This window comes from Lepus europaeus, chromosome 1, assembly GCF_033115175.1.
Source record: "Lepus europaeus isolate LE1 chromosome 1, mLepTim1.pri, whole genome shotgun sequence".
Lineage (NCBI taxonomy): Eukaryota > Metazoa > Chordata > Mammalia > Lagomorpha > Leporidae > Lepus > Lepus europaeus.
Genome location: NC_084827.1, coordinates 75,040,761 through 75,067,927, shown reverse-complemented (window position 1 = coordinate 75,067,927; position 27,167 = coordinate 75,040,761). Strand labels below are relative to the sequence as shown.

Genomic DNA, 27,167 nt, shown 5'->3' with positions numbered 1-27,167 from the left:
TGGAAACTGCTCTAATGAGCACACAGGGGCTAACACTAAAAATAACTGACAGAAAGGGAGTGCGTGCAGAAGTCATGAGATCACAGGAACCAGGGGTTGAGGAAGGCCCTGTTGGTCAGGCAGAAGTAGTAGAAGTACAGGTACAGATGAGCTGAGTCACATAGTGGTGTGTGAGGGGATTGACCAGTCTGAGGCTGAGGGTTCATAAGATGATGGTTGTGGAAGCTTCTTTTGGTTCTAAATCACATTAAAGGCTGCATTATGTGCTGGCTACCATGAGTGCATTAGTATGGCTGTTCCTATGTCCCTCTAAGTTTCCTAGGTTCCTTATTCTGTACATGCTGTCAACTTGTGAAACCCTCATCTGTGGGGTCTCACCACATCACCAAGTCAATAAACAGAGTTTATTACAGCAATTAAATGTAATTCAAAGTAACTCAAGTCTCCAACTTGTATTTATTAAACACTATGAAGGAGTCACACAGACCATGATACAACTTCTTAAAATTTCCTTAAATACATTATTCTCACATGAAGTCTCATGTTCCCAATTCTTATCCAGACCCAACTTTTGGATTTCTAGTTTTTCTCCTCCTTTTTTTTTTCTTTTTCTCCCCCCCCCCCCCAATTTTGCACTTCAGAATCATGGAGATTTGACTTAGCAAAACAGGCATAGACAGATAGAGAAGGCCCTGTCAGAATCTTTTTTAATTGACAGGGTGAGGGGAATTCTTGGTGTAGACCAAGGTTAGCAATGGGACCCATCCCATCGTAGACTAACAATAAACACCCATTACTTTAGGTACATGAGGGATATTGAGTTCCTTGTAATCCACAGAGCCTCCAACAAACTAGGAATGGACTTGCATGCCATGAGTGAATGAATTCTAGGTGTCAGTTGTGTGCAGGGTGCCTAAATATTCTCACAACATTAACAACAAAAACAAGAATGCTAATTTTCATCATTGCTCAATTGTCAGCCATTTAAATCCAAGCTTAGACCTGACTAAAGTATCGCTGCTATGTTATGTCCAATCTAATTACTTCCCCCACTGTTTGCTTGTCTAACACTTGGGTTCATCATGATTCTTTGTCCTCACTGCTCCCTTCTGTTCACCAAGTCATTGACTGAGCTTGAACCTTGTATTCTGTCCTTCTCCCAGGATCTATCTATGTGAGCACTTCTTGGGGGCAGAAAGTATTTCTTTTGGGTTTGAGAAGAAGGAATCCCTTCTCTGGGCCCTGTGCTTTAGTGTGTTTTGGATCTGGTTTTCTTCTGGCCTCAGCCATCCTCTAGAGTGAGGAGTCCCAGAAGCCAAGAGGCTGTGTTCACCTGCCCACCTGTAACCACTTCTCTCCCTGTAGACCATGGCCCTGGAATCCCCAGTGGCCCTGAGTCTGCTTCCAGGTTCTATGTGGGTCCTTGGACCTAACTTCCCAAGCACAGAGTGTGCCACTGCGTGTACACCCCTAGGCCCAAAGGGTAGCCAAGTGGTAGCTGCTACGGGTGTGTAAATGGAGCTTGTACACATGGGCTGTGTTTCAAGACCCACTGTGGCATGGAGAGGAGCTGGGGGTGGGGTAGGTGAGAAAGAAGGAGCATAGGTCAGGCACCAGGGATGTGGGCAATCCAATGTATTAACCACTGTGCCAAACACTTGGCTCTATTGTTTCATTTCTTAACCGGGAGCAATAATGCTTTCCAACTGTATAGGTTTCCTATTGTTGCTCTAATGACTACTATAAACTTAGATGCTTTAATAACACAATTTATTATCTTATAGGTCTAGAGATCAGAAGTCAAGATGAGTCTCAGTGACCTAAAATCAGGGTGCTGACAGGGGTGCATTCATTTTGGAAGCATAAGGAACAGAGTTAGCTACTTTGCTTTTTCCAGCTTTTAGAGGCTGCCTGCACTCCTAGGCCTGGGACCCTGCATCATTCTTAACTGTTTCCATTGTCACATCTCTCTCTGACTCTCTTGTCTCCTTCATCATGATTTTTATGATTATATAGGACCCACCCAGATAATCCAAAGTGACTGTCCTGTCTCAAGATCTTCAGCTTAATCACATCTGGAAAAATCTTTTTTGCCTTGCAAAGTAATATATTCCATGGCTAAGGATATACACTTCTTTGGGGAACCAGTATTCTGCCCACCACAACTACCTCCTGCACAGGCTGTTAAGAGCACCAAGGTAGAGAAGTCGCTTGTGGAAGTTAGTTTACTCTTTCCTTTCTTGTATTTCCAACAAGACTAAAAGGATAGAGGTACTGTTTGGGGATCAGTCATTTGGTCTCTGAGTATGATACTACCTGGTCACAAGAGTAGACCCTCCTTATATTTAAAAGTTTTAATATATGAAGAAATAAATGGAATTCAGAGAAAAATATAAAGCATATGCAAAAATATCCATTTTTAAAAAAATAAAGGCTGTGTGTCTCAGACAGAAAGAAGGCATGTCTGTTAGACAAAAAATAGTGATTAAGAAAATGTGGGAGCTGACGCTGTGACATAGCGGGTAAAACTGATGCCTGCAGTGCTAGCATCCCATATGGGCACTGGTTCGAGTCCCAGCTGCTCCACTTCTGATCCAGCTCTCTGCTGTGTGGCCTGGGAAAGCAGTGGAAGATGGCCCAAGTCTTTGGGCCCCTGCACCCACATGGGAGACCTGGAAGAAGCTCCTGGCTCCTGGCTTCAGATTGGTGCAGCTCAAGCCATTGCAGTCATCTGGGGAGTGAACCATTGGATGGAAGACCTCTCTCTCTGCCTCTGCCTCTGTCTCTCTTTAACTCTGCCTTTCAGATGAATAAATAAATCTTTTTAACAAAAAAGAAAACATAAAATTGTGAACTCATAAGCCATTATTTTGTCAACTTTTGAGAATCAGTAATACAATCTGTTCTTATTCAAAACATATGCTTTGTATCTCAATGAAGAAAATGCATCTGCTTGTATATTGAAAAAAAAAAAAGATTTTCAGTTTCAAATTAGCATGCAAATAGTCTGTCCCACTTTCTTCTAGTCTCATGTCATTGAGTCATATGTCCATGGACCAAGGAACGGACCGGAATAAAGCTAAGAATATACAAGCAGAAAAGCATTTAGTTTATATTGAAGTAAAGCAACTGTTACAGCAGAAACTGGAGGTGACAGCAAGGACAAAGTCATGTGTGCGCACTTCCTTATCTTTTTAAGATTTATTTATTTACTTGAGAGAGAAGGGGAGGCAGATAGAGAAAGGGAAAAAGAGAGAGAGAGCGAGAGAGAGAGAAAGAGAGAGGTCTTCCATCCGCTGGTTCACTCCCCAGTTGGCCGCAAAGGCTGGAGCTGTGCTGATCCAAAGCCAGCAGCCAGGAGCTTCATCCAGGTCTCCCACACAGGTGCAGGGGCCCAAGGATTTGGGCCATCTTCTACTGCTTTCCCAGGCCATAGCAGAGAGCTGTATGGGAAGTGGAGCAGCTTGGACTGGAACCGGCACCCATACGGGATGCCGGCACTGCAGGTGGTGACTTTACCCGTTATGCCACAGTGCCAACCCCATGTGTCCATTTCTTATCTGTCTATAAGGTCCTCACCCTGGAGTGTTCTTCCTTCTCATCATTTCACAAATACAAACATCCACTCATTATAAAGGCAAAGGCTGACCAAGCTTAACTTCTTAATTTTTAAAAATTCTTTAAAAATTTTTTATTTATGTTATACAAGTTTCATGTATTTCATATATGTAGATTTAGAATGTAATGTTACTTCCCATCCTACCTTCCCTGCTGCCCATATTCCAACCCTTTTTCCTCCTCCCTCTCTAATTCCCACTCTTAATTTTTACAAAGATCTTTTCTTAATGTTCAAAAGATTAACCCTACACTAAGTAGAAGTTCAAAAAATAGTACGAAGAAAAAAAAAAAACCACTGTTCCTCAACAGAAGATACAAGAGCTGTAAACAATTGTCAAATCTTAGAATATCCATTTCACTCCAATACATTACATTTTAGGGACTCTGTTAATTACCACAGATCAGGAAAAACATGAATTTGGGACTGGCTAATTTTATTAAGTATAATGGTTTCCAGTTGGATCCATTTTATTGCAAATGACAGGATTTTCATATTTTTATACAGTTTTGTAGTACTCCATAGTATGTATGTATATGTGTATATACATATATATATATATATATATATATATATATATATATATATATATATATCCAGTCAATAGATGATGGGTATCTGGGTTGATTCCATATCTTAGCTATTTTGAATTGAGCTACAATGAACATGGGGGTTCAGATAACTCTTTCATATGCTGATTTTTTTTGGTTTGGGTAAATTTCCAGGAGTGGGATGGCTGGATCATATGATAGGTCTATATTCAGATTTCTGAGGTATCTCCATACTGTTTTCCACAGTGGCTGGACCAGTTTACATCCCACATTTTTACCAGTGTTGTTTGTTGGTTTCTGTGCGAGAGCCATTCTAACAGGGATGAGCAGAAACCTCATGGCGGTATTGATTTGTATTTTCCAGATGGCTAGTGATCCAGAGTATTTTTTCAAGTGTCTGTTGGCTATTTGAATTTCCTCTTGAAAAATGACTGTTCAAGTCCTTTGCCCATTTCTTAACTGGATTGTTTGTTTTGTTGTTGTTGAATTTCTTGAGCTCTTTATGGATTCTGGATATTAACCCTTTATCAGTTGCATAGTTTGTAAATATTTTCTCCCATTCTATTGGTTGCCTCTTCACTTTGCTGAGTGTTCCTTTTGTGATGCATAAGCTCAATTTGATGTAATCTCATTTGTCAATTTTTTTTTTTTTTGACAGGCAGAGTAGATAGAGAGAGAGACAGAGAGAAAGGTCTTCCTTTTTGCCATTGGTTCACCCTCCAGTGGCCGCTGCGGCTGGCGCATCTTGCTGATCCGAAGCCAGGAGCCAGGTGCGTCTCCTGGTCTCCCATGCGGGTGCAGGGCCCAAGCACTTGGGCCATCCTCCACTGCCTTCCTGGGCCATAGCAGAGAGCTGGCCTGGAAGAGGGGCAACCGGGATAGAATCCGGCGCCCCAACCGGGACTAGAACCCCGTGTGCCGGCGCCGCAAGGCGGAGGATTAGCCTGTTAAGCCACGGCGCCAGCCAATTTTGGTTTTGATTGCCTGTGCTTCTGGGGTCTTTTCCAAGAATTCTTTACCTATGCCATGTCTTTCAGAGTTTTTCCAATTTTCTCTAGTAGTTTGATGGTATCAGGTCATAGATGTCTTTGATCTATTTTGAGTGGATTTTTGTGTAAGCTGTAAGGCAGGGGTCTTACTTTGTGCCCAAGGAGATCCAATTTTCCCAGCACCATTTGTTGAAGAAACTGTCGTTGCTCCAGGGATTGATTTTAGCTCCTTTGTCAAAGATAAGTTGGTTGTAGATACGTGGATTGATTCTGGGTTTCTATTCTGCTCCATTGGTCTACGTGTCTATTTTTGTGCCAGTACCAGGTTATTTTGATTATAAATTCCCTGTAGTATGCCTTGAAACCTGGTTTTGTGGCGCCTCATGCTTTGTTTTTGTTGTATAAGATTGCTTTAGCTATTCAGGGCCTCTTATGTTTCCCTGTGAATTTTAGCATCTTTATTTCTAGATCTGAGAAGATTTCATTACAATTTTGATTAGGATCTCATTGAATCTATAAATTGCTTTAGGTAGTATGGACATTTTGATTCTTCCAATTTATGGATTTTTCCAATCCATAAACTAGAAAGTTTTTCCATTTTTTGATGTCTTCTATTTTTTTTAAACTTTTATTTAATGAGTATAAATTTCCAGTGTACAGCTTATGGATTACAATGGCTTCCCCCTCCCATAACTTCCCTCCCACCCGCAACCCTCCCCTCTCCCGCTCCCTCTCCCCTTCCATTCACATCAAGATTCATTTTCAATTCTCTTTATATACAGAAGGTCAATTTAGTATAAAGATTTCAACAGTTTGCACCCACATAGAAACACAAAGTGAAACATACTGTTTGAGTACTGGTTATAGCATTAAATCAAAATGTACAGCACATTAAGGACAGAGATCCCACATGAGGAGCAAGTGCACAGTGGCTCCTGTTGTTGACCCAACAAATTGACATTCTAGTTTATGGCGCCAGTAACCACCCTAGGCTGTCGTCATGAGTTGCCAAGGCTATGGAAGCCTTCCAAATTTGCTGACTCTGATCATATTTAGACAAGGTCATAAAAGACAGGGTGAGGATAGTAACCAATGATTCTAAGAGTGGCATTTACCAGGTTTGAACAATTATACAGCATGAAGTGGGGAAGAGGACCATCAGTACACACAGGTTGGGAGTAGAGCCATTGGTGGTAGAGTAGAGGTTATGATTACAAAGGAATGAGGCCCAAGTACGCTAGACAGGGTCTAGAACAAAGGACAGAGTCATTATTAGAGGAGCTAAGAAAGGTGCTGTCTAAGCTACAATTAAGTTTTCTGATTGAGAGGCAAATAGAACCTGACAGAAGGGGCTTGATAATAATCTGGTGGGCTTTAGGTCTTGTAAGTTAAGAGGCCCAGACCTATCTATCTCTTCCCATGGGGTATATCCTAAGGGAGGTGTGAACTTCCTAGGGGAAGGCACTCTGTTGACTTTCATTACTTGGCTGGCCTGGGAGGAGAGCTGGCCAGGTAAAGGCAGGGGGCATCTCTAACAAGAAATTTACAGTTCTGCCTGCAATGTTGCTGACCCTACTTGACCATCCCCTCAGCTGCAGTGGTCCCTTTGGAAGTTGGGCTGAGTGAAGGGCTTTTCAGCTTAGAGCCAATAAGATCTGTGGCTCTGACCTGGGCATCCTTCAACTCCAGGGCAGGTCCATTTCCAGTGATCCAACTCTTGGCAGAGCTGCCAGGGCTCTTCACAAGCTGACTTCTGCTGAAGCCCAGGCTTACCACATTGAAAGCCACTGCAGTGGACTGGCCTGTTGGGTCTCCTTGAGGGCAGATCACTGTGCAGATCAGCCATTAATAGGCCTGCCACCCATTGCTTCTGATGCCTAGCTTTCTTTTCCTCCTGGTTTTTGTTAAAGCAGACCAGAGGATGCAAGTCAAGGGAGTGCCCGTGTCCCATCTCTAATCTTCGGTGGCCTGAACTACAAGTCTATAGTCACAGGCATGTTCTGTAGTAGTTTTTCTAAGGTACACAATGCCCATGAGGAAAATTATATTCTCACTTTAAAACTTTCTTTCCCTTTGGTCTGAAAGGGAGGTTTTTTCTACTTACTGTATACTTCGCTGATGGCAAAGTGAATCTAGCTATGAGATTATTATTTAAGCCCTTATTTTGTCTATGCTATTACAGAAAAATGTTAGCCATCTCTTTTATAAGGTCTAAAGATTAAATTGTGCGTCCTACAGATTCCTTCATAAAAGAATTAGTTTCCTACCTTGAAGAGAATAGAGAAATGAAAGAACAAGTTGGGCTTAGAATAGAGAAATGAGGGAGCAAGTCCTAGATAGCTTGCTGACAATAGCAATATCACATGAATACTTAGCAAACAGTTTCAACCATTAGATATCAACTTAAGAAAACATTTACCAGAAGGTCCAATGCCTTCTATAAATTTTAAGAATCATGTATTTGAAAATACCTCTTAAATATCTAACATGGTGTAGTTTGTTTAACCAATAAACTTAAGCACAACCATCTAAAATGTTTTTAGTTTCTTTCTACCAACAAGTTTAAAACATATGATACACAGATTCAGGTCCCACAAATTAAAATGTATCTTTGATTGATTTTAGCAGCTTAAATTTATGGACAATCTTATCTATAAGCCATTTAAAATAAAACTCTTAATAAAATTTTCCCATGTGGACATACAATATGTACACACATAGAACATAACACAATAGACCAATATAGCAATTTTAATAATAGCTTTTAAAATCTTTAACTCTTTTTGTAGATTGCCAATTGATTTGAATTGCCTTTTATTTTTAGTAACCTCAGTTAACCATACTTTCTCTCAGTTGGTACTGTTAATACATTATTGGCTTCATCTGTTTACAGAGCCATCCCAAAGTACTGAATACAATAGAAGTGGCTGGAAAAAGTCCATAGGAACCTATAGGAGGACAGCTAAACACAGAACCAACAACACTTTAGTTTTATGAGCAGCAAATCATATATAACTGTAGATGACAAAAGACTTTAAGTCGCCATGTTTAAAATTATAAACTCATCAACCAACAAGAGGCACTTGCTTACTTCACAGTATTTTTTTTTTTTGGAATACAAGTTGGACAGGATTCTTTAATGACATAGGAAAATAATATGCTTTGAAACAAGATGGTCACAATAGGGAAGCATGAATTCATTTTGACAAAAAAATTAAAAAACTATGAACACACATACATAAATCTGGAAGGTCACACACCAAAATCTCAAGAGTACTTATGCTCACTCTTGTTTAGTGATTAAATCTTCCCTTTGCTTTTGTGTATTTTTTGAAACATGATTATTTATGAGGCAAGAAAAACAAGGTCCTGTTGAAATAGTTATTAAGCGTCAGGAGTGAAGAAACCAGGAGCCCTGCAGCCAAGGTGTAACATCCTGGTCAGGTCCAGCCAGGGAAACAGTAGTCAAGTGCAGAGGTGGACACTGGGCTGTCCTTTCATCCTGGAATGCTACTTGTCAAACCGTTTCCTCTGCAGCTCCTGGTCTCAGTGGACTTAATGTGACTTTAAATATTAGCTGGCCAAACAGCAAAACTATGCTAGATACTCTGGTTTTGAACCACAAAATATACTTCTTTTGTATGTACATACTACACAAAACTGAACGCAAGTGTTCCTGCCACAAAAAACCTCATTACAGCACTGACTGCTATTTTATGACTTTGCTCATTTCCAGTTTTCACTGCCAACCTATTTTTTGTTTCACAGACCTGGAAGAGTTACTCTTTCTCACCAACAGTAATGCAGGCCAAGCCCTGAATACAGGCAGGTTGGCTTTCAGTCTCCAGATAGCTGTCTGGTCTTCCAACTACTGGGCCAAGTTGGAAAGCCTAACCAAAATCCAGTCCACTGCATGAGTAACACTGGAATGAGAATAACCACTGTTTCTCAGGAAGGTCTATTTTGCTGAGTCACCACAATGAACAGCACAATATACCTGCATTTATGCAAATGAGATCAGTCCTCTCAACCCTACACCTCCCACTCCCCTCCATATTCAAACAGCTTGTATCTCACGCTCTAATACTGAGAGAGGTTCAAAGGTTCATAGTTTTAAAATCAGGACTATGTAAAAGTTGTACCACCTTTATCCTAAGGTGCTTCCTAGGCACTTCCCAGAGCTCGCTCTTTGCTTTCACACTGCAGCATTCGGGAGGGGTCAGAAACACCGGAAGGTCTAGCAAACAACTACCGCCAAAACAGTAAACTGAGACTATCTGTGCATCATCACCAGCTGTCAGTACCCGAGGTCACTTTAAAAGCCCGTTGGTATCTAGCAACTCATGCCACAAAAAACTTCACTTATCAGGAGGGCAATGTACAAAAAGTTACATTAAAACAATGACATAAAGAGGGAAGTATATTTAAAATCAATATACCATATCATCAGAAAAGAGAAAGATTCCTTGCTTTGCCCTTGGGCAACCAAGAAATTAATTAAAGTCTGCTTTATATGCCCCCAAATCTCAAAAATACAAGACTTGCTGGAAATCACCGCGTTCATTGTTTGCAACCTGAGCCAATGAACACTCATTAGTTGAGTTCAAATTTAAAGGCTACAAAAATTCCTTTGTTAGAAAAGGAAAAAAATTGATTCCAGGACCAAGTTACTCAAGATCAAAGGAAGATGTGTCTTCAGTGAGAGAACTGCCGGCGGTCGGTCGGTTTCTTGCTAATGTGCTTGAAGATTATGGACTTCTCAACTTTCTTGGTTTTCTGATAGCCGAACCCACCGCCGCCTCCTCTCTTTCTTTGCTTGCCTTCGTTGCTGTTCACATTCAGATCAACAAAGGGAGGCACCTTGAAACCAAAAGACAGTGCAACCTGAGGCAAATTTAAGCTATTAACATTAAAGATTTGTTTCAGAGAATGGGAATCATAAGCTCGGATGTATGACTTGTATGCTTCCTGGGCTGACTTATGAAGAAAGTAATTCTTTTCAATCAACTTCTCAAGCTGAGACTGAATGTCAGAAATTTTAGACCAAGAAAAGTCAAATTCACTTAATGGAACCTTGGACTGCTTCAAGTAGCGAAGGAAACCCAATTCTTCTGGGCGCAAAATGAGCAAGGCATGCCCTCGTCCGTTTAGGCCCCTGGCTGTTCTACCTACGCGGTGAATATATTCCTTAGGGTCATCTGGAGGGTCATACTGAACAATCCAGTCAACTTCAGGAATATCCAGCCCTCTTGCTGCCACATCTGTACACAGCAATATCCCAGAGTCTGCGTTACAGAACTGGAAGAATGTGGTTGTACGTTTATTTTGTTTCTGCTTTCCGTGGATAGCTAAGACAGGCAAATCAATGTAGTTCAGCAGCTCATAGTGATATTTCACGGACATACAAGATGAAAAGAAGACCATCAGTTTCTTCTTTCGGTTCTTCTTAAGGAATGTAAAGAGCAGAAGGAATCTCTTTTCTGAGGGACAAACCACATATCCCTGCTCAAGACCATCCACTGTTGCATTAGCTTTATCGTCATCAACACCAACATACAAAGGCTCCTTTTTCAGAGAAATCCTTGCCAGATCGTCAACTTTTCGAGTTTGTGTGGCAGAAAAGAGCATGGTCTGTCTGCGTGTTGGCAAAAGTTTAATAATTTGTTTCAATTCCTCTTCGAATCCAACATCCAAGATGCGATCAGCCTCATCAATAACCAGACACTGTAGGTTTTTGTACATAAACCCAGGAGTATTCTGCATATGGTCCAGGAGCCGGCCGGGTGTGGCCACAATGATGTTGATCCCATTGGCAAGCTTCTGTGCTTCAGCAGATCTGTTACTGCCACCCATTATGAAGCCGTATGTGTGAACATGGTGAGTCATCAGCTCCTTAAGAACACCAAAGGTCTGCATGGCCAGTTCTCTAGTAGGTGAGAGAATAAGGACTCCTGTCCCATTCCTGGGCATAAACTTTAACTTAACAATAAGTTCAACTGCAGGGATGAGAAACGCGAGGGTTTTGCCACTGCCTGTTTTTGCAGCTGCTAGAAGATCTCTGCCTTCCAGAAGTGGTCTGATGCTTTTATGTTGAATTTCAGTCATGTTTGTAAAGCCCATTTCTTTTATTGCCTTCAGAGTGTTTTCATTGACAAGATTAGTTAGAGAATCAAATGAACTATCTTCAAAAGCTCCTGTAAGTCCCAGGGGCAGGCTGGGAGCCTCACTGTCATCCTCCTCATTGTCTGGTGCTTCCACACTGTCTTCTGTTTCTGTAGGAGCCTTGGTGCCTTCCTCTTGAATTTTTGCTTTTTTGGTATCAGGCCCAGCATCATTCACCAGTTTTCTCTTCTTCTTCTTCTTCTTCTTTTTTGATTCTGCATCGGGCGACTCTGTTGCTGCTTCTCCGTTGGTTAACACAGCAGATTTCTGGGGGGATTTTTTAACTTTTACTTTCTTCACTGTTTCTTTAGTCAAGGCTCCATTCTGGGGTTCTGACAGGCTCACACTTGTGGCACGTTTCAGGGACTTCTTAGCTTTCCCACCTGCCACTGCTGCTTCAGGCATGTCTCCATTCTGGGGTTCTGACAGGCCCACACTCATGGCGTGTTTCAGGGACTTCTTAGCTTTCCCACCTGCCACTGCTGCTTCAGGCACGTCTCCATTCTGGGGTTCTGACAGGCTCACATCTGAGGCCCTTGACAAAAGTTGTCTTCGGAATTCGTAACCTAAAATCGGGAGCGACAGGAATACAGAGAGGGCGTCAGAGGTTTTGCGAGAGGGAAGAGTTTTCAAGCTGCAGAACGAGGACGTGGCTGGCAGAGAAAGACACCGCGAGACCCGACACGGGCTTCTGCGGAGGTGCCCGGTGTCCCACGCATCTGACTGGGCCAAGTGGAGACTTCACAGTATTTTTGAAAGCACCTGTAGGATTTTACAAGTATTTAACCCTTTAGGCCTCTGGGGCTTTCTCATTAAGATAACTATCATGTCTAGTAACACAAGATCATTAGACTTTTTAATTCTCAAACATTTGTATTAATAGCATTTTCCATTATAGAAACTTAAAATTTAGTACCACGTCACATCTTGACAGTACTTCTAATATAATCGAAATAGCCTGATTAGTTGGTGTCTCTATAAGATGAGAGACACTGGTCCTTCGATTTTTTCAGTTGGGCCCAAACTGGTAAAACCAAAGTCCAGGATTTATTGGAAATTTTAGAGACCAGATTGTTTGAAACTTTGATTTTTTGTCAAGAATGCCAAGAAGGCTCAAAATCCAAAATATCTAGTTGAAATAGGATTCCTTAAAATCATGACATAACATAGACCAAATTTGTTACAAGGTGATTATTCAAATCTTTGAAAATAAGCACATATTTAAATAACCCATAGCTCTTAATAAAAATTCAGCTGTTTTTGAACAATTAGAATTTAACAGACATCAAGAGAACATAATAGATTAGTTTAACACATTGCTTTAACAGAGCATCAGAGTTTAATTCTATGTCAAAGAGAAATTGAGCTTCCTGTGATCTTTTGCTGTGAGGTTTCCTTCCTTTACCTTCTTTCATATTGGTGACCATGTTTCTGTGTTTCTGTGTGTAACACATCTTTAAGCATCTTTTGCAGGGCTGGACGAGTGGCGACAAATTCTTTCAGTTTCTGTTTGCTATGAAAAGTCTTAATTTCACCTTCATTCACAAATGAGAGCTTTGCCGGATATAGTATTCTGGGCTGGCAGTTTTTCTCTCTTAGTACCTGGGCTATGTCTCGCCATTCCCTTCTAGCTTGTAGGGTTTCTGATGAGAAGTCTGCTGTGAGTCTAATTGGAGATCCTCTAAGAGTAATCTGACGTTTCTCTCTTGCGCATTTTAGGATCTTTTCTTTATGTTTCACTGTGGTGAGTTTGATTATAACATGTCGTGGTGAGGATCTCTTTTGGTCATGTTTATTAGGGGTTCTATGAGCTTCCTGTACTAAGATGCCTCTGTCCTTCTCCAAACCTGGGAAATTTTCTGCTAGTATCTCACTGAAAAGGCCTTCTAATCCTTTCTCCCTCTCCATGCCTTCAGGAACTCCTAGAACCCGAATGTTGGGTTTTTTAATAGTATCCTGTAGATTCCCGACAATATTTTTTAGATTTCTAATTTCTTCTTCTTTTCTTTGGTTTGCCTGTTTCCTTTCCTGTTCTCTGTCTTCTAAGTCTGATATTCTCTCTTCTGCTTCGCCCATTCTGTTTTTAAGGCTCTCTAATGTGTTTGTCATTTGATCTATTGAATTCTTCATTTCATTATGATTTCTCGTCACTATCACAGTTTCTTGTTCCACTAGTTGTTTCATTTCATTTTGATTCCTCCTTAATATTTCATTTTCACGAGAGAGATTTTCTATCTTGTCCATTAAGGATTTCTGTAGTTCAAGAATTTGTTTTTGAGAACTTCTTAATGTTCTTATCAATTTTTTGAGATCCGCTTCTTGCATTTCTTCGCTCTCATCATCTTCATAATCTTGAATTGGGGTGTCTTTCATTTGGGGGTGTCATAGTGTCTTCCTTGTTCTTGTTACCTCGGTTTTTGCATTTGTTGTTTGGCATGTTGGAGATATTTGGTTTCTTCACTGTGGTGTTTTTTCTTGTTACACTACAGCTCTATATTAAGTGGACTGTCTGATTTCAGTGGAGCCTTAGAGGCTTGAGATGAGTGTGGACTGAGAGCTGTGTTTGGTTCCTCAGGGTTGAGGGTGTGTCAAAGATGACACTCCCAGGTTAGGCGTGGTAAATCTCTCTTTCTTTCTTTCTTTTTTTGAATCAAAAGGGAAGTAATTCCACACAGCTGAACGTAATTGGAGGTAGTTAGCAGGCAAATGATATACCCACAAGAGCAAGAGATCGGAAGCTCTTTCCCAAGGACCACACAGGGAATCTCTGCTGCCCTCAGTGTGGGCTCCAATTCTCCTGCAGTCTCCCACTGGGTTGCTAAGTTAGATGCTAATCTCCTGTTATTTCACCCCTCCCCCCAGAGTCAGGTTTTTCTGCTAGGCTCAGGGCTGGTGCAGACCTGAGGTTGCCCTGCTTATGACGTATGTCCAAAATGGCGCCTGCTCTGTCTTGCTCGCCTTTGAGAGGTGAGCGGAGAGAGAGAAACTTGTGTCCGTATCGGTCACTTTTTTTATTTTTTTCCTCTCTCTCTCTTCTAGTTAGCCTGGTGAATTTTTCCCCATGGAGTTTCAAGCCTCGTTCCCTCTAGCCTCCTCTTTCCGCTTGCCCACTGGTGTCTCGGGCTATTGAGGTTCAGCTCACCTCGCGTTCCAGCGCTGGTGCGTTGAGTCTGCCGCTGGTGTCCCGAACTTGGGCTCCCACGCTCTCCACGCAGGTCCACTGTGAATCACTAGTTCCGGAAGAGTTTCTTCTGCTGTTTCATCCCCTACTCTTCCTTGACCCTGCAGTATCTCCACTGTTATTAACCTGTCTCTCGCCCGGACTATTAGCGTGCTCCCTTCCTATTCCGCCATCTTGCCGCTCTCCCTGATGTCTTCTATTTTTTAAAATGTTTTGTAATTTTCATTTTAAAGATATTTTCTTAATTTTTTAAAAAACATGTATTTATTATTTGAAAGAAGGACCGAGAGAGATCTTCCATCTGCTGGTTAACTCCTCAAAGGTCCACAAACAGCCAAGGCTGGGCCACAACCAAGCCAGGAGTTCAGAACTCAAACCAGATCTCCCACATGCATGGCAGGGATCCAAGTACTTGAGCTATATCTGCTACATCACAAGACATGCATTAGCAGGAAGCTGGAATGGAAGAGGAGCTGGGACTTGAACCCAGGGACTACAGTATGGGATGTGGGTGACTCAACTGGTGCCTTTTTATTATTATTATTATTTTATTTGAAAGACAGAGTTACAGAGAGAGGTAGAGACAGAGAAAGAGGTCTTCCATCTGCTGGTTCACTCCCCAGATGGCCACAACGGCCGAAACTGCACTGATCCGAAGCCAGGAGCCAGGAGCCAGGAGCTTCTTCTGGGTCTCCCACGCGGGTGCAGGAGCCCAAGTCCTTGGGCCATCTTTTACTGCTATCCCAGGCCATAGCAGAGAGCTGGATCAGAAGAGGAACAGCCAGGACTAGAACTGGTGCCCATATGAGATGCCGGCGATTCAGGCCAGGGCATTAACCCTTTGCGCCACAGCGCCGGCCCCAAGTGGTGTCTTAATCATTGCAATAAATGCTCACCCCACAAGCCTGACTTCTAAATGTCCTGGCCTTTGGTGGAGAGGAATTTATTGCATAAGGAGGAAAAAGCTGGGCTCTGGGGTCTGCAGACCTGGGTTTGAAACCCAATTCAGGGGCTGGTGTTGTGGCGCAATGAGTTAAACTGCCACTTGCAGTTGTCATCCCATCTAGGAGTACCAGTTCAAGTCCTGGCTGCTCTGCTTCTGACCCAGCTCCTTGCTAATGTGCCTGGGAAAACAGCAAAGGCAAGTGCATGGATCCCTGCCTCATATGTGGGAGACCCATATGGAGTTCCAGTCTCCTGGCTTTGGCCTGGGCCATCTCTGGCCTTTGTGGCCATTTGAGGAGTGAAAATGGACAATTTCTTTCTCTCTCTGTCTCTCCCTCTCGCTCTGTCACTTCGTATTTCAAACAAATAAATAAATTTTAAAAATGTATCTTTAAAACAAAACAAGAAAAGAAAAAAAGGAACCCAATTCCAATACAAAGTGATCTGGAGTAAAATATTCAATCCTGCTAAATCTGTCTCCCATTTTGTCAGCAAAATGTAGATCATGATAACTTCTTACAGAACTGACATAAAGATTAAATTATATACATTTGTAAAATTCTTAGTATAGTGTCTCAATAAATGCCAACTACTGTTCTTATTATTATCAGCCATTCTTACTATGCCAGAGGGTCAAAACTGGGGCTAGAAATTACCACAAATTGGCCGGCGCCGTGGCTTAACAGGCTAATCCTCTGCCTTGCAGCGCCGGCACATGGGGTTCTAGTCCCGGTTGGGGCGCCGGATTCTATCCCGGTTGCCCCTCTTCCAGGCCAGCTCTCTGCTATGGCCCGGGAGTGCAGTGGAGGATGGCTCAAGTGCTTGGGCCCTGCACCCGCATGGGAGACCAGGAGACGCACCTGGCTCCTGGCTTCGGATCAGCACAATGCGCCGGCTGCAGCAGCCATTGGAGGGTGAACCAATGGCAAAAGGAAGACCTTTCTCTCTGTCTCTCTCTCTCACTGTCCACTCTGCCTGTCAAAAAATAAAAATAAAAAAGAATGGTTTCCTGTAACTTAAAAAAAAAAAAGAAATTACCACAAATTATGGTTGTTCTGATAGCTCAATGGCTACCATTCCACTTGGAACTTTACCTTCATCCTTCACTATCTATGGGCCCCTTCTTAACTACGTTCTTTTCAACATATATATTCTAAATTTCACACAATATGCTTTCCCTTTAAACATCCTTGATGCACATGGTCCCCCCGGCAGAACCCAAGCCTTCATTAAAGCCCAATTGCTTTCCCACTCAGTGCTCTAACAGTTGACAGCAACTAGAGAAAAATCACACAGCAGTGTACATTAAAACTATATAATAATACCCGGATGTTATTTGCCTTTTTCATTGTGTTGACATTTGCACTGATAGTGCAAAAGTGATGGTGGCTCAAACTATTGATCCTTTGTAGAAATCAAGACAGCAGTACTGAACTATACTAGCAGGGATTGTGTTTTCCCCATTATGCACCTTCAATTTATAAAACAAAGGGGAGAAAAAAATTAAAAACAAAAGGGGGGAGATGGAACAAGATGGAGGCTGAGTGGCATGCTCTGGTGAACATCTCCCCACAGAGACATCAACTCAAACAGCTCTTCATGCACCAAGTCACCTACACAAGAGCCAGTGAAGCCTGTGGGAGACCACAGGGCCTGAGGTTATTATAAATAATAAGAGAACACATTGAAGAAGGAAAGAGTTGCTAGGTCATCCTACCCTGAGCTCTAATTCAGGGAGAAACGCCTCCCACTTGGGGAAGAGAGAAGAAATGAAGTCCAGGTGATAGACTTGAAACCCAATACCAGGCCTGCTACAGTGAAGTTTAGAGTCAGACAGAGCCCCAGGGCCTCTGCCTCAAGGCCAGCACCTATAGACTCAGATTTGGAGTTTCATTACCCAGAAAATCAAGGGATAGCATCCACCACCCCTTCCCCAACCTCCAGCAGACAGTGGAGTCAAACTCCAGTCATGGGAAGTAGGGTGACAAAAAGAAATTCGAACTTCGCCTTGATGCACAAAGAACCAGCACCATATAAAGCCTAGAGGACTTTATTCCCAGTGCTCACAGGTGCAGCCTCTAGATCTGCCCCAGCATCAGGCAGAAACCTGTATCTTGATGGGACAGACTCATTTCAACCTGTATCATCATCAGCATCACACAGCACTTGACATACATCCTGAGATTGCTCAGGGCCCAGTGACTATGAGACTCAGATGTAACCCAGCTTGGTGTCAGCCCAGTGGCTGGGAGACTGTCTCCACCATCCTTCCTGCAAACTCAGGCAGACAGCAAAGAGCAAGACCACCTAAAAGCAAGCAGTCCATAGTAAAGTGGGCCTTGGCAAATAACCTGCCAGATGCACAAATATCAATGTTGAAACTCAGGAAGCACAAAAAGCAAAGCAATCTGACTCTCCCAAAGGAGCACAATAATGCATTAGTAACAGACTTCAAAGAAAAGGAGATTGATGAACTGCCTGATGAAGAATTAAAAAATGATTGTAAGGATGCTCAGAGAGATACAAAAGAATACAAACAGTTGAAAGATGTCAATCAAACAAAAAGAACCAAATGGAAATCTTGGAACTGAATAACTCAGTGAGTAAAATAAGAAATTCAGTTGAAAGCCTCAAAAAACAGACTAGATCAAGCACAAGAAAGAATATCTGAACTTGAAAATAGATCTTTTGAGGGCTGGCTCTGTGGTGCAATGGGTTAACACCCTGGCCGGAAGTGCCGGTGTCCCATATGGGCACCGGTTCGAGGCCTGGCTGCTCCATTTCCAATCCAGCTCTCTGCTATGGCCTGGGAAAGCAGCAGAAGATGGCCCAAATCCTCTGGCCCCCACACCTGCGTGGGAGACCTGGAAGAGGCTCCTGGCTCCTGGCTTCAGATTGGGGCAGCTCTGGCCCTTGAAGCCAATTGGGGAGTGAATCATTGGATGAAAGACCTCTCTCTCCCTCTGACTCTCCTCTCTCTCTCTCTCTGTAACTCTGACTTTCAAATAAATAAAATAAATAAATAAATTTTTAAAAATTTAAAAAATAGACCTTTTGAAATAGACCAGTCTTGGGGCTGGCGCTGTGGCACAGTGGGTTAACGCCCTAGCCTGAAGCGCTGACGTTCCATATGGGTGCCGGTTCAAGACCTGGCTGCTCCTCTTCTGATCCAGCTCTCTGCTGTGGCCTGGGAAAGCAGTAGAAGATGGCCCAAGTCCTTGGGCCCCTGCACCCACGTGGGAGACCTGGAAGAAGCTCCTGGCTCCTGGCTTCAGACTGGCACAGTTCCAGCCATTTTGGCCAATTGGGGAGTGAACCATCGGATGGAAGACCTCTCTCTCTCTGCCTCTCCTCTCTCTGTGTAACTCTTTCAAGTAAATAAATAAAATCTTAAAAAAAAAAGGAGATAGACCAGTCAGACAAAAACAATTAGAAAAAATTTAAGACAGACACTAAGACCTTTGGGATACCATTAAATGAAGAAATATTTAAATTGTGGGTATTCCTGAGGGTGAAGAGAAGAATATAGGCTTATCAAATCTATTCAATTACTGAAAACTTCACTAAGCTGGAAAAAGATGTGGACATGCAAGAATAGGAGGCCCACAGGATCCCAAATAGACATGACCAGAAAAGATCCTCACTGCAAAACATCATAGTCAAACTCTGAAAGTAGAATACAAAGACAGAATTCTAAAATTTAAGAGAAAGGTGCCAGATCACTTTTAAGGTAACCACTATTGTATTAACAGCAGAGTTTTCAACAGAGATCTTACAGGCCAGGAAGGAATGGAATTAAAATAACTGCCAACCAAGGATACTTTACTCAGTGAAGTTATCTTTCACAAATGAAGGAGAAATAAAGACTTTTTACCACCACCAGACCAGCCTTACAAAAGATGTTTATGGGAGTCCTACATACAAAAACAAAAGAAAGTTAACAACCATAATGAAAATAGGAGAAAGGGCGCTGTGGCATAGTGGGTACAGCTGCTGCCTGCCATGCCAGCATCTCATATGGGCGCTGATTTGAGTCCCAACTGCTCCACTTCCGATCCAGCTCTCTGCTGTGGCCTGGGAAAGCGGTAGAAGATGGCCCAAGTGCTTGGGCCCCTGCACCCACGTGGGAGACATGGAAGAAGCTTCTGGCTCCTGGCTTTGGATTGGCTCAGATCTGGCTGTGGTGGCCATTTGGGGAGTGAAACAATGGATGGAGGATCTCTCTCTCTTTCTCTCTTTCTCTCTCTCTCTCTCTCTCTCTCTCTCTCTCTCTGTCTCTGCTTCTCTATAACTCTGCCTTTCAAATAAATAAATAAATCTTAAAAAAGGGGGGAAGTGTAAAAAATCTTCAAAATAAACAAAAAATATGTTTTAAAATGACAGGACTAAATCATTATTTATCAGTAGTAACCTTCACATAAAAAAATTCCCCAATTAAAAGATACAGAGTAGCTTAATAGATTAAAAAACAAGAGCCAATGAAGTGCTACCTACAAAAAACTCACTGCACCACTAAAGACATACACAGACCAAAAGAGGAAGGATAGAAAAAGATATTCCATGAAAATGGAAAGCAAAAGTGAACAGAAGTAGCTATACTTCTATCAGACAAAATAGACTTTAAGTCAAAAACTGAAAAAGAGACAAATGTCACTGTATAATTATCCAGAGATCAATTCTACATGACATGACCAGTGTAAGTATATATGCACCTGATGTTGATGCACCTAATTTTATAGAAAGAGCATAGTTAGATCTAAAGGGATAGATAAGCTCCAGTGTAGCAATACTGGAGGACTTTAATACCTCACTTTCATTAATAGACAGACCAAAAACAAATCAAGAAAGAAATATCAGAGCTAAACTACACTAGAGACCAAATGACCTAACAGACACTTATGGAATATTCCATCCAATAATTACAGAACATACATTCTTTGCATCAGCATATGGAATATTCTCTAGGACAGACCCATATTGAATCACAAAACAAGTCTCAACAAATAGAAAAAAAATTGAAATTGTATCACAATTTTTTTCCAATTCATGGAAAAGAAAAAACTAGAAATCAACAACAAAGAAATTCTAGAAATTATACAAATACATGGAGACTAGACAACATACTTCTGAAAGAAATCATTGAAAAAACCAAAAGAGAAATTTAAAAATGCCTTGAAACTGGTGAAAATGGAAGGACAACATACCAAAATGTATAGGATACAGCAAAAGCAGTACTAAGAAGCACATTTACAGCAATAATGCCTACATAAAAAAGAAAGATATCAAATAAACAACCTAACAGTGAATCACATGGAACTAGGAAAACAAGAAGAAATCAAGCTGAAAGTCAGAAGGAAAGACGTAATAAAGATCAGAGTAGAATAAATGAAACAGAAACTAAAAAAGACAAAAGGTCAGTGAAATGAAGAGTTCATTTTTTAAAAAAGATAAAATCGATAAAACTTAGACTAAGAAAAAAGAGAAAATATTCAAATAATAAAATAAGAAATGAAAAAGGAGATATTACAACTGATACCATGGAAATACAAAGAACCACTAAGGACTATTTGCCCACAATTGCAAAACCTAGAAGAAATGGATAAATTTCTGGATATACATAACTTACCAAGACTGAACCATGAAGACACAGAAATTGTGAGCAAATCAATGATGAATGATGAAATTGAATTAGTAATCAAAAGTCTCCAATGAAGAAAAGTCAGGACCACATAGCTTCACTGATACATTCTACTAGACATTTAAGGAAGAACCAATACAAATTTTCCTCAAAGTATTCCCAAAAATTGAAAGAGAGGGAATTCTTCCACACTCATTCCATGAGACTGTTAGCTGGATTCCAAAACCTGACAAAGACACAACAAAAGAAAACTAGAGACCAATATCCCTGATGAACATAGATGCAAAAATTCTGAACAAAAATACTAGGAAATCTAATGCAACAACACATCAAAAAGATCATTCTGGTGCCCATGTTTTAGCACAATGGGTTAAGCTACTGATTGCATTCCACATCAGAGTGCCAGTTCAAATCCTGGTTACTCTGCTTCTAATTCAGCTTCCTGCTGATACAACTGAGAAGACAATGGAAGATGGCCCAAGTACCTGAGCCTCTGCCACCCACATAGGAGACCAGGATTAGAGTTCCTGGTTCCTGGTTGCAGCATGGCTCAGACCTGGCTGTTGCAGCCAGTTGGGGGAATAAACCAGCAGATGCGAGATTCTCTCCCTGCCTTCCCAACTCTGTTGTTTTGTCTTTCAAATAAGTAAATCTTGAAGAAGATTATTCTTCATATTCAGGTGGGATTTATCCCAGGGATACACGAATGTTTCAACATAGGCAAATCAATTAATATAATATATCATGTCAACAGATTGAAGGATGATAACCAAATGAGAATCTCAATAGATGCAAAAAAAAGCAATAGATAAAATTCAACATGTGTTCATGATAAGCACCTTGAACAAATTAGATATAGAAGGAACATAGCTCAACGTATTAAAGTCTATATATGACAAACCCACAACCTGAAACCAGACCAGGATGTCCACTTCACTGTACTTATTCGATTAGTACTGGAAATTTTATCCAGAGCCATGAGGCAAGAGAATGAAATAAAAGGCATACAAATAGGAAAGGAAGTAAAACTATTCCTGTTTGCAGTCAACAGGAGTCTCTCTATATAAAGAAACCAAAATAGTCCACCAAGAGACTATTAGAACCAATAAAAAATTTGGTGAAGTTACAGGTTGCCAAATCAACACTTGGAAATTAGTAGCAGGCTCCCGGCTTTGGCCTCATCCCAGCCCTAGATGTTCTAGGCACTTTGGGTATAAGCCAGAGAAAAGGAGCCCTCCATCCCTACCTGTCTCTCAAATAGAAAACTTTTAAATTTTTAAAATTGTGTTAAATTAAACTCTTAAAATACTTATTTACTTGAAAAACAGAGCAACTGAGAGAGAGAGGGAGGGAGAGAGAGAGATTCCATCCACTGGTTCGCTCCCTAAATGGCCACAACAGCTGAAGCCAGGAGTCAGGAACTCCACCCTGATCTCCCACACAGGTGAAAGGGGCCCAAGTATGTGGGCCACCTTCCACTGAGCATTAGCAGGGAGCTGGATTGGAAGTGGAGTGGTCAGGAGTTGAACTGTCACTCTGATGTGGTATGCCAGTGCTGCCAACTAGATTAACCTGCTGTGCCAGAACCCCAGCTGCCCCAAATCTAAGCTTTTGATTATAGATCTTTTAGTATTCTATGTAGCAAAATGAGATGTCTACATCAAGAATTCTTGAAGAATATATATCATGAGCAATACTTGTGTGTTACGTAGTTAGGAGCTCAACTAGCCATCTTTCTCATCAAATGATATTTTTACATAAAAGAAGGTCTTGCAGACAAACTATGTGCATACTTTACAGTTTCCTTAAAATTAACAAAATGGGGGCCAATGCTGTGGTGTAGTGGGTAAAGCCACCACCTGCAGTGCCAGCATCCCATATGGGTGCCAGTTCAAGTCCCAGTGGCTCCACTTCTGACCCAGCTCTCTGCTATGGTCTGGGAAAGCAGTGGAAGATGGCTCAAGTCCTTGGGCCCCTTCACCCACATGGGAGACCCAGAGGAAACTCCTGGTTCTTGGCTTCATACTGGCTCAGCTCTTGCTGTGGCAGCCATTTGGGGAGTGAACCAGTGGAGGGAAGACCTCTCTCTCTCTCTCTCTCTCTGCCTTTCAAAAATAAGAAATAAATAAATATTTAAAATAAAATTAACAAAATGAATTTGTGACTTGAAGGAAATCAACAAATATTTTCACCAATGAAAACACTTTAGGTTGCAAGCAGTAGCTGAAATTTGGGGAAACGGGCATGTGTCTGCACAAGTTCAACAGCTTCCCAACACTTGACAGACCTTCTTGATACAACTGGTAGGAATATATTAGTTAATATATTAGTTAATCTGAGTATAAAGTTAATTGAAAATGGATCTTAGTGGAGAATGGGACTGGGAATGGGAGAGGGAGGAGGAGGAGGGATGGGAATGTGGGTGGCAGGGCGGGTATGGTGGGAAAAATCACTATATTCCTAAAGCTGTACTTATGAGATCCATGAAGTTTGTATTCCTTAAATATAAGGTTTTTTTTTTTTGTTTCTGTTTTTTGGGAAAAAAATAGTATATAGGGGCCGACACCATGGCGTGAGTTAATCCTTTGCCTGCGTCACTGGTATCCCATATGGGCCCTGGTTCTAGTCCTGGCAGCTCCTCTTCTGATCCAGCTTTCTCTGGTATGGCCAGGGAAAGCAGTAGAAGATGGCCCAAGTCCTTGGGTCCCTGCACCTGCATGGGAGACTCAGAAGAAGCTCCTGGCTTCAGATCGGCTCAGCTCCTGCCGTGGCAGCCATTTGGGGAGTGAACCAGCAGATGAATGACCTATCTCTATGTCTCTCCCTATCACTGTCTGTAACTCTACCTCTCAAATAAATAAATAAAATCTTTACAAAAATAGTATATAGTCAAATGTGTGAAGATGTACAAGATTTGCATAACTCAGAGAACAGACACTTTCTAGAAAATCACTCAAAATGTAGGTAGGTCAACAGATTTTACTGTAAATAGAACAAAAATACATCAATGTTACTCTGATTCCATGTTGCAACTACACATTGTTTAAGTGTATTTCCCTGTGAAATGCTGCCTACAAGTCAAGAAATGGGCCTTCACTAAAATTGTTCATCCATGCTCTAATGCCCCTCTGACTTTCTGGGCAATAGTTACAGTGTCTATCTTGCATTATATTACCTGTGATTTGCTGCTGAGAACATTAAAACCTGAGAAGTAAAATGACCTGATAGTCTGGGGTCATGTGCCAGGTTGGGATGCTTCCTTCCACTACCTAACAACCGCAGGACCCTCAAAAGCCTGGCCCCAGTATCTGTGTTAAGATTTGAGTCCTTGAGCCCCAGTCTGGTGCCTATATAGCCATAATTTCCTACATGTATGTAGTATTTTCCTCTCTAGGATTTCTTTCTCTTCTGTAGGTAACAGGATCCACTCACCCTCCCCCTGTCATAGTCCATGTGGTTTCCTTTCTTTCTTTTTATTTTTTAAAGATTTATTTATTTCACTTGAAAGTCAGAGTTATACACAGAGAGAAGGAGAGGCGGGGGGGGGGGGCGGAGAGAAAGAGAGAGAGAGAGAGTCATCCATTCGCTAGTTCACTCCCCAGTTGGCTGCATTGGCCGGAGCTGCACCGATCCCAAGCCAGGAGCCAGGAGCTTTTTCCACGCAGGTGCAGGGGCCCAAGGACTTGGGCCATCTTCTACTGCTTTCCCAGGCCATAGCAGAGAGCTGGATTGGAAGTGAACAGCCAGGTCTCGAACCAGCACCCATATGGGATGCCGGCACTGCAGGCAGCAGCTTCCCCCGCTATGCTACAGTGCTGGCCCCTCCATGTGGTTTCAGTGGGGATAACCATACCCTGTAGTTCCATCCTGGATGGCAGTCAGGAACATTGCTAGAGATATGAACATGTGAGCCAGACCTGGCCTCATACCAGTGACTGTTTCCAAGGAGAAAGTTGCTGTCTCTTTGGTAGCGTATAAAATTGGTAGGGTATTCACCACCACTTGGGAAGGGCCTCTATGAAAAGAAAACCAACCCTGAAGGAAGTAGAACTGAAGAAGAAATGGGAGGGGAGAGAGAGAGAGAGAGAGAGAGAGAGAGAGAGAGAGAGAGAGAGAGAGAGATTGAGATCGATTGAGGTCGATTCCTGGTGACATCATTTGAGTGTTACCTTAATCCAGCAACATTTGAAGTAAGACTTGCCCCCTGGACTTTTTTGTGCAACTATCTAGCACATCTCTTTTTGTTTTGTTTTGTTTTCAGTTAATTTGAGTTGATTGCATCACTGAAACTTGATCCCCTTGTCATGTTGAAACTCTGCTTACTGGCTAAAGTTTGGAGTGCCAGGATGACTCTGCATGTTACTTGTTCTGGTACATTTTTACAGTGCCAGTGGCTGTAGGTGGTTTGATTTATCACATGTCCTGCTGGAGCCTATTGCCAAATTGTCTCTGCTCAAAACAAAGATTTCACCCTGTTGCCACTGAGCAGCGTAAGCCCCTGAGCCGGAGGTGACCTAGGTTGACTGTGAGTCCTCATTTGCTTTTGGGACTTAACTGTAGAGACTGGAAGGGGCTGGCTCATTGTCTGCAGGTCATCATAGGTTTGCTCCAAGGGGAAGGCCTGGCTTGCTTCTTTTCTGTTTTAGGTTTCTATTGGTGTTGGTATCTCTGTCACTGGAAGAGCAATGATGAACTTTCATGCCAGTGAATTAAAATGAGCTGGGAGTAGTGTGTACATTCATCATAAGGACACCATATATAGAATGTAGGGTACATAATATAATAGTGTTCATCACCCAGTAATACATAGAGCTTACCCATGTGACATAGACAGTAACACATTCCTAGTCTACGTGAACCAAACGTCACAGTGGTGCTTTTAAATTAGGAGAGAATGTCTGTGAGGCTTTATTTTTTTGAAGATTTTTCATTTATTTATTTGAGAGGTAGAGTTATAGACAGTGAGAGGGAGAGACAGAGAGAAAGGTCTTCCTTCCGCTGGTTCACCCCACAAATAGCCGCTACGGCTGGAGCTACGCTGATCTGAAGCCAGGAGACAGGTGCCTCTTCCCAGTCTCCCATGCGGGTGCAGGGGCCCAAGCACCTGGGCCATCCTCCATTGCTTTCCCAGGCTACAGCAGAGAGCTGGACTGGAAGAGGAGCAGCCGGGACTAGAACTGGTGTCCATACTGGATGCCAGTGCTCCAGGCAGAGGATTAACCCACTGTGCCACGTAGCTGGCCCCTCTTTGAGACTTTAATTTGAAGGGCCTATTTCCAAAGTTGTGGGCAAGGAGTGGTGGAGAAGCTTCTGGGGTGGCGAAGTACCCCAAGGCTGGAAACCACTCGGTGCACTTATCTCTCCTAGGTCTGAATGGGCAAGGGAAGGGAGAGACAGGGAGACATGTGGAGCTGGGACCGTCCATGGGAGAAGCAGAGGAGGAAATACTCCATGTGAAGTGCTTTATCCTGAAGTCCCCTACCCCTCACTTACAGGGCCCTTGGAGTCCCAATGGCTGCTGGGTAGGGAAGAGTTCTATGTGGGCAGCCAGACTGGTCAGCAAGGAGAGGTGCTGCTCTGTGTTTGTGATAAATGACTGAAAGGCACCCAGCACTAAAGGGGCTGCAATATCCAAGTCTCCCATAGTTGTTCTGGTTTCTTTTCACATTCTAAATGAATATGCATGCTTCTATCCAATTATGTATTAGTAATTTTGTAATTTCACAGCTGTATATTTTTCGGGCCCTGTAAAACCTTGACTTGCCTCCCTGCACCCTTTGCAAACCTTGAACCCGAGAGAAACCTATATGAGGACATTCAGGGTTCTCAAGGGGCTTACAGTCTCCTGGTGGGGGGAAGGGGTTCCAGATAGGTAAGCAGTAGCAGCCTCGCTATGGCCCCCATACTTCATGCAGGCTGTACGCATCGCGGGCCTTATCATTCATATGGTCCTCTCACTTGTCCTCTCACCTCATCATCATGGTGAACACTTTCCTCGGTGCTCTAGGAGCTTCTCAGAGGCAGGAAATGTCATTTAAAAAATTGTTTTTTATTATTATTTTTGACAGGCAGAGTGGACAGAGAG

General features: G+C 42.2%; 2 protein-coding genes across 7 annotated transcripts in view; one reads left to right on the top strand and one right to left on the bottom strand.

Annotated features, from left to right (window-relative positions):
• Window positions 1-27,167, top strand: part of TMEM163 (transmembrane protein 163) — a 464,757-nt gene that overhangs the window by 87,748 nt on the left and 349,842 nt on the right. The window lies entirely within an intron of this gene.
• LOC133762830 (ATP-dependent RNA helicase DDX18-like) lies at window positions 9,678-27,008 on the bottom strand. Its single transcript, XM_062195792.1, has 2 exons — window positions 26,989-27,008; window positions 9,678-12,057 (listed from the first exon to the last, which is right to left on the bottom strand). Exons 1-2 carry the CDS (start codon window positions 27,006-27,008, stop codon window positions 9,852-9,854), a joined length of 2,226 nt encoding a protein of 741 aa, XP_062051776.1. The 3' UTR covers window positions 9,678-9,851.

Coding starts and splice junctions, on each gene's coding strand:
- LOC133762830 (XM_062195792.1), bottom strand. CDS start 27,008: ATGCGTACAGCCTGCATGAA. Junction 12,058..26,988: donor ATGCGTACAGCCTGCATGAA/GTATGGGGGCCA, acceptor AATACTGTGAAG/TCTCCACTTGGCCCAGTCAG.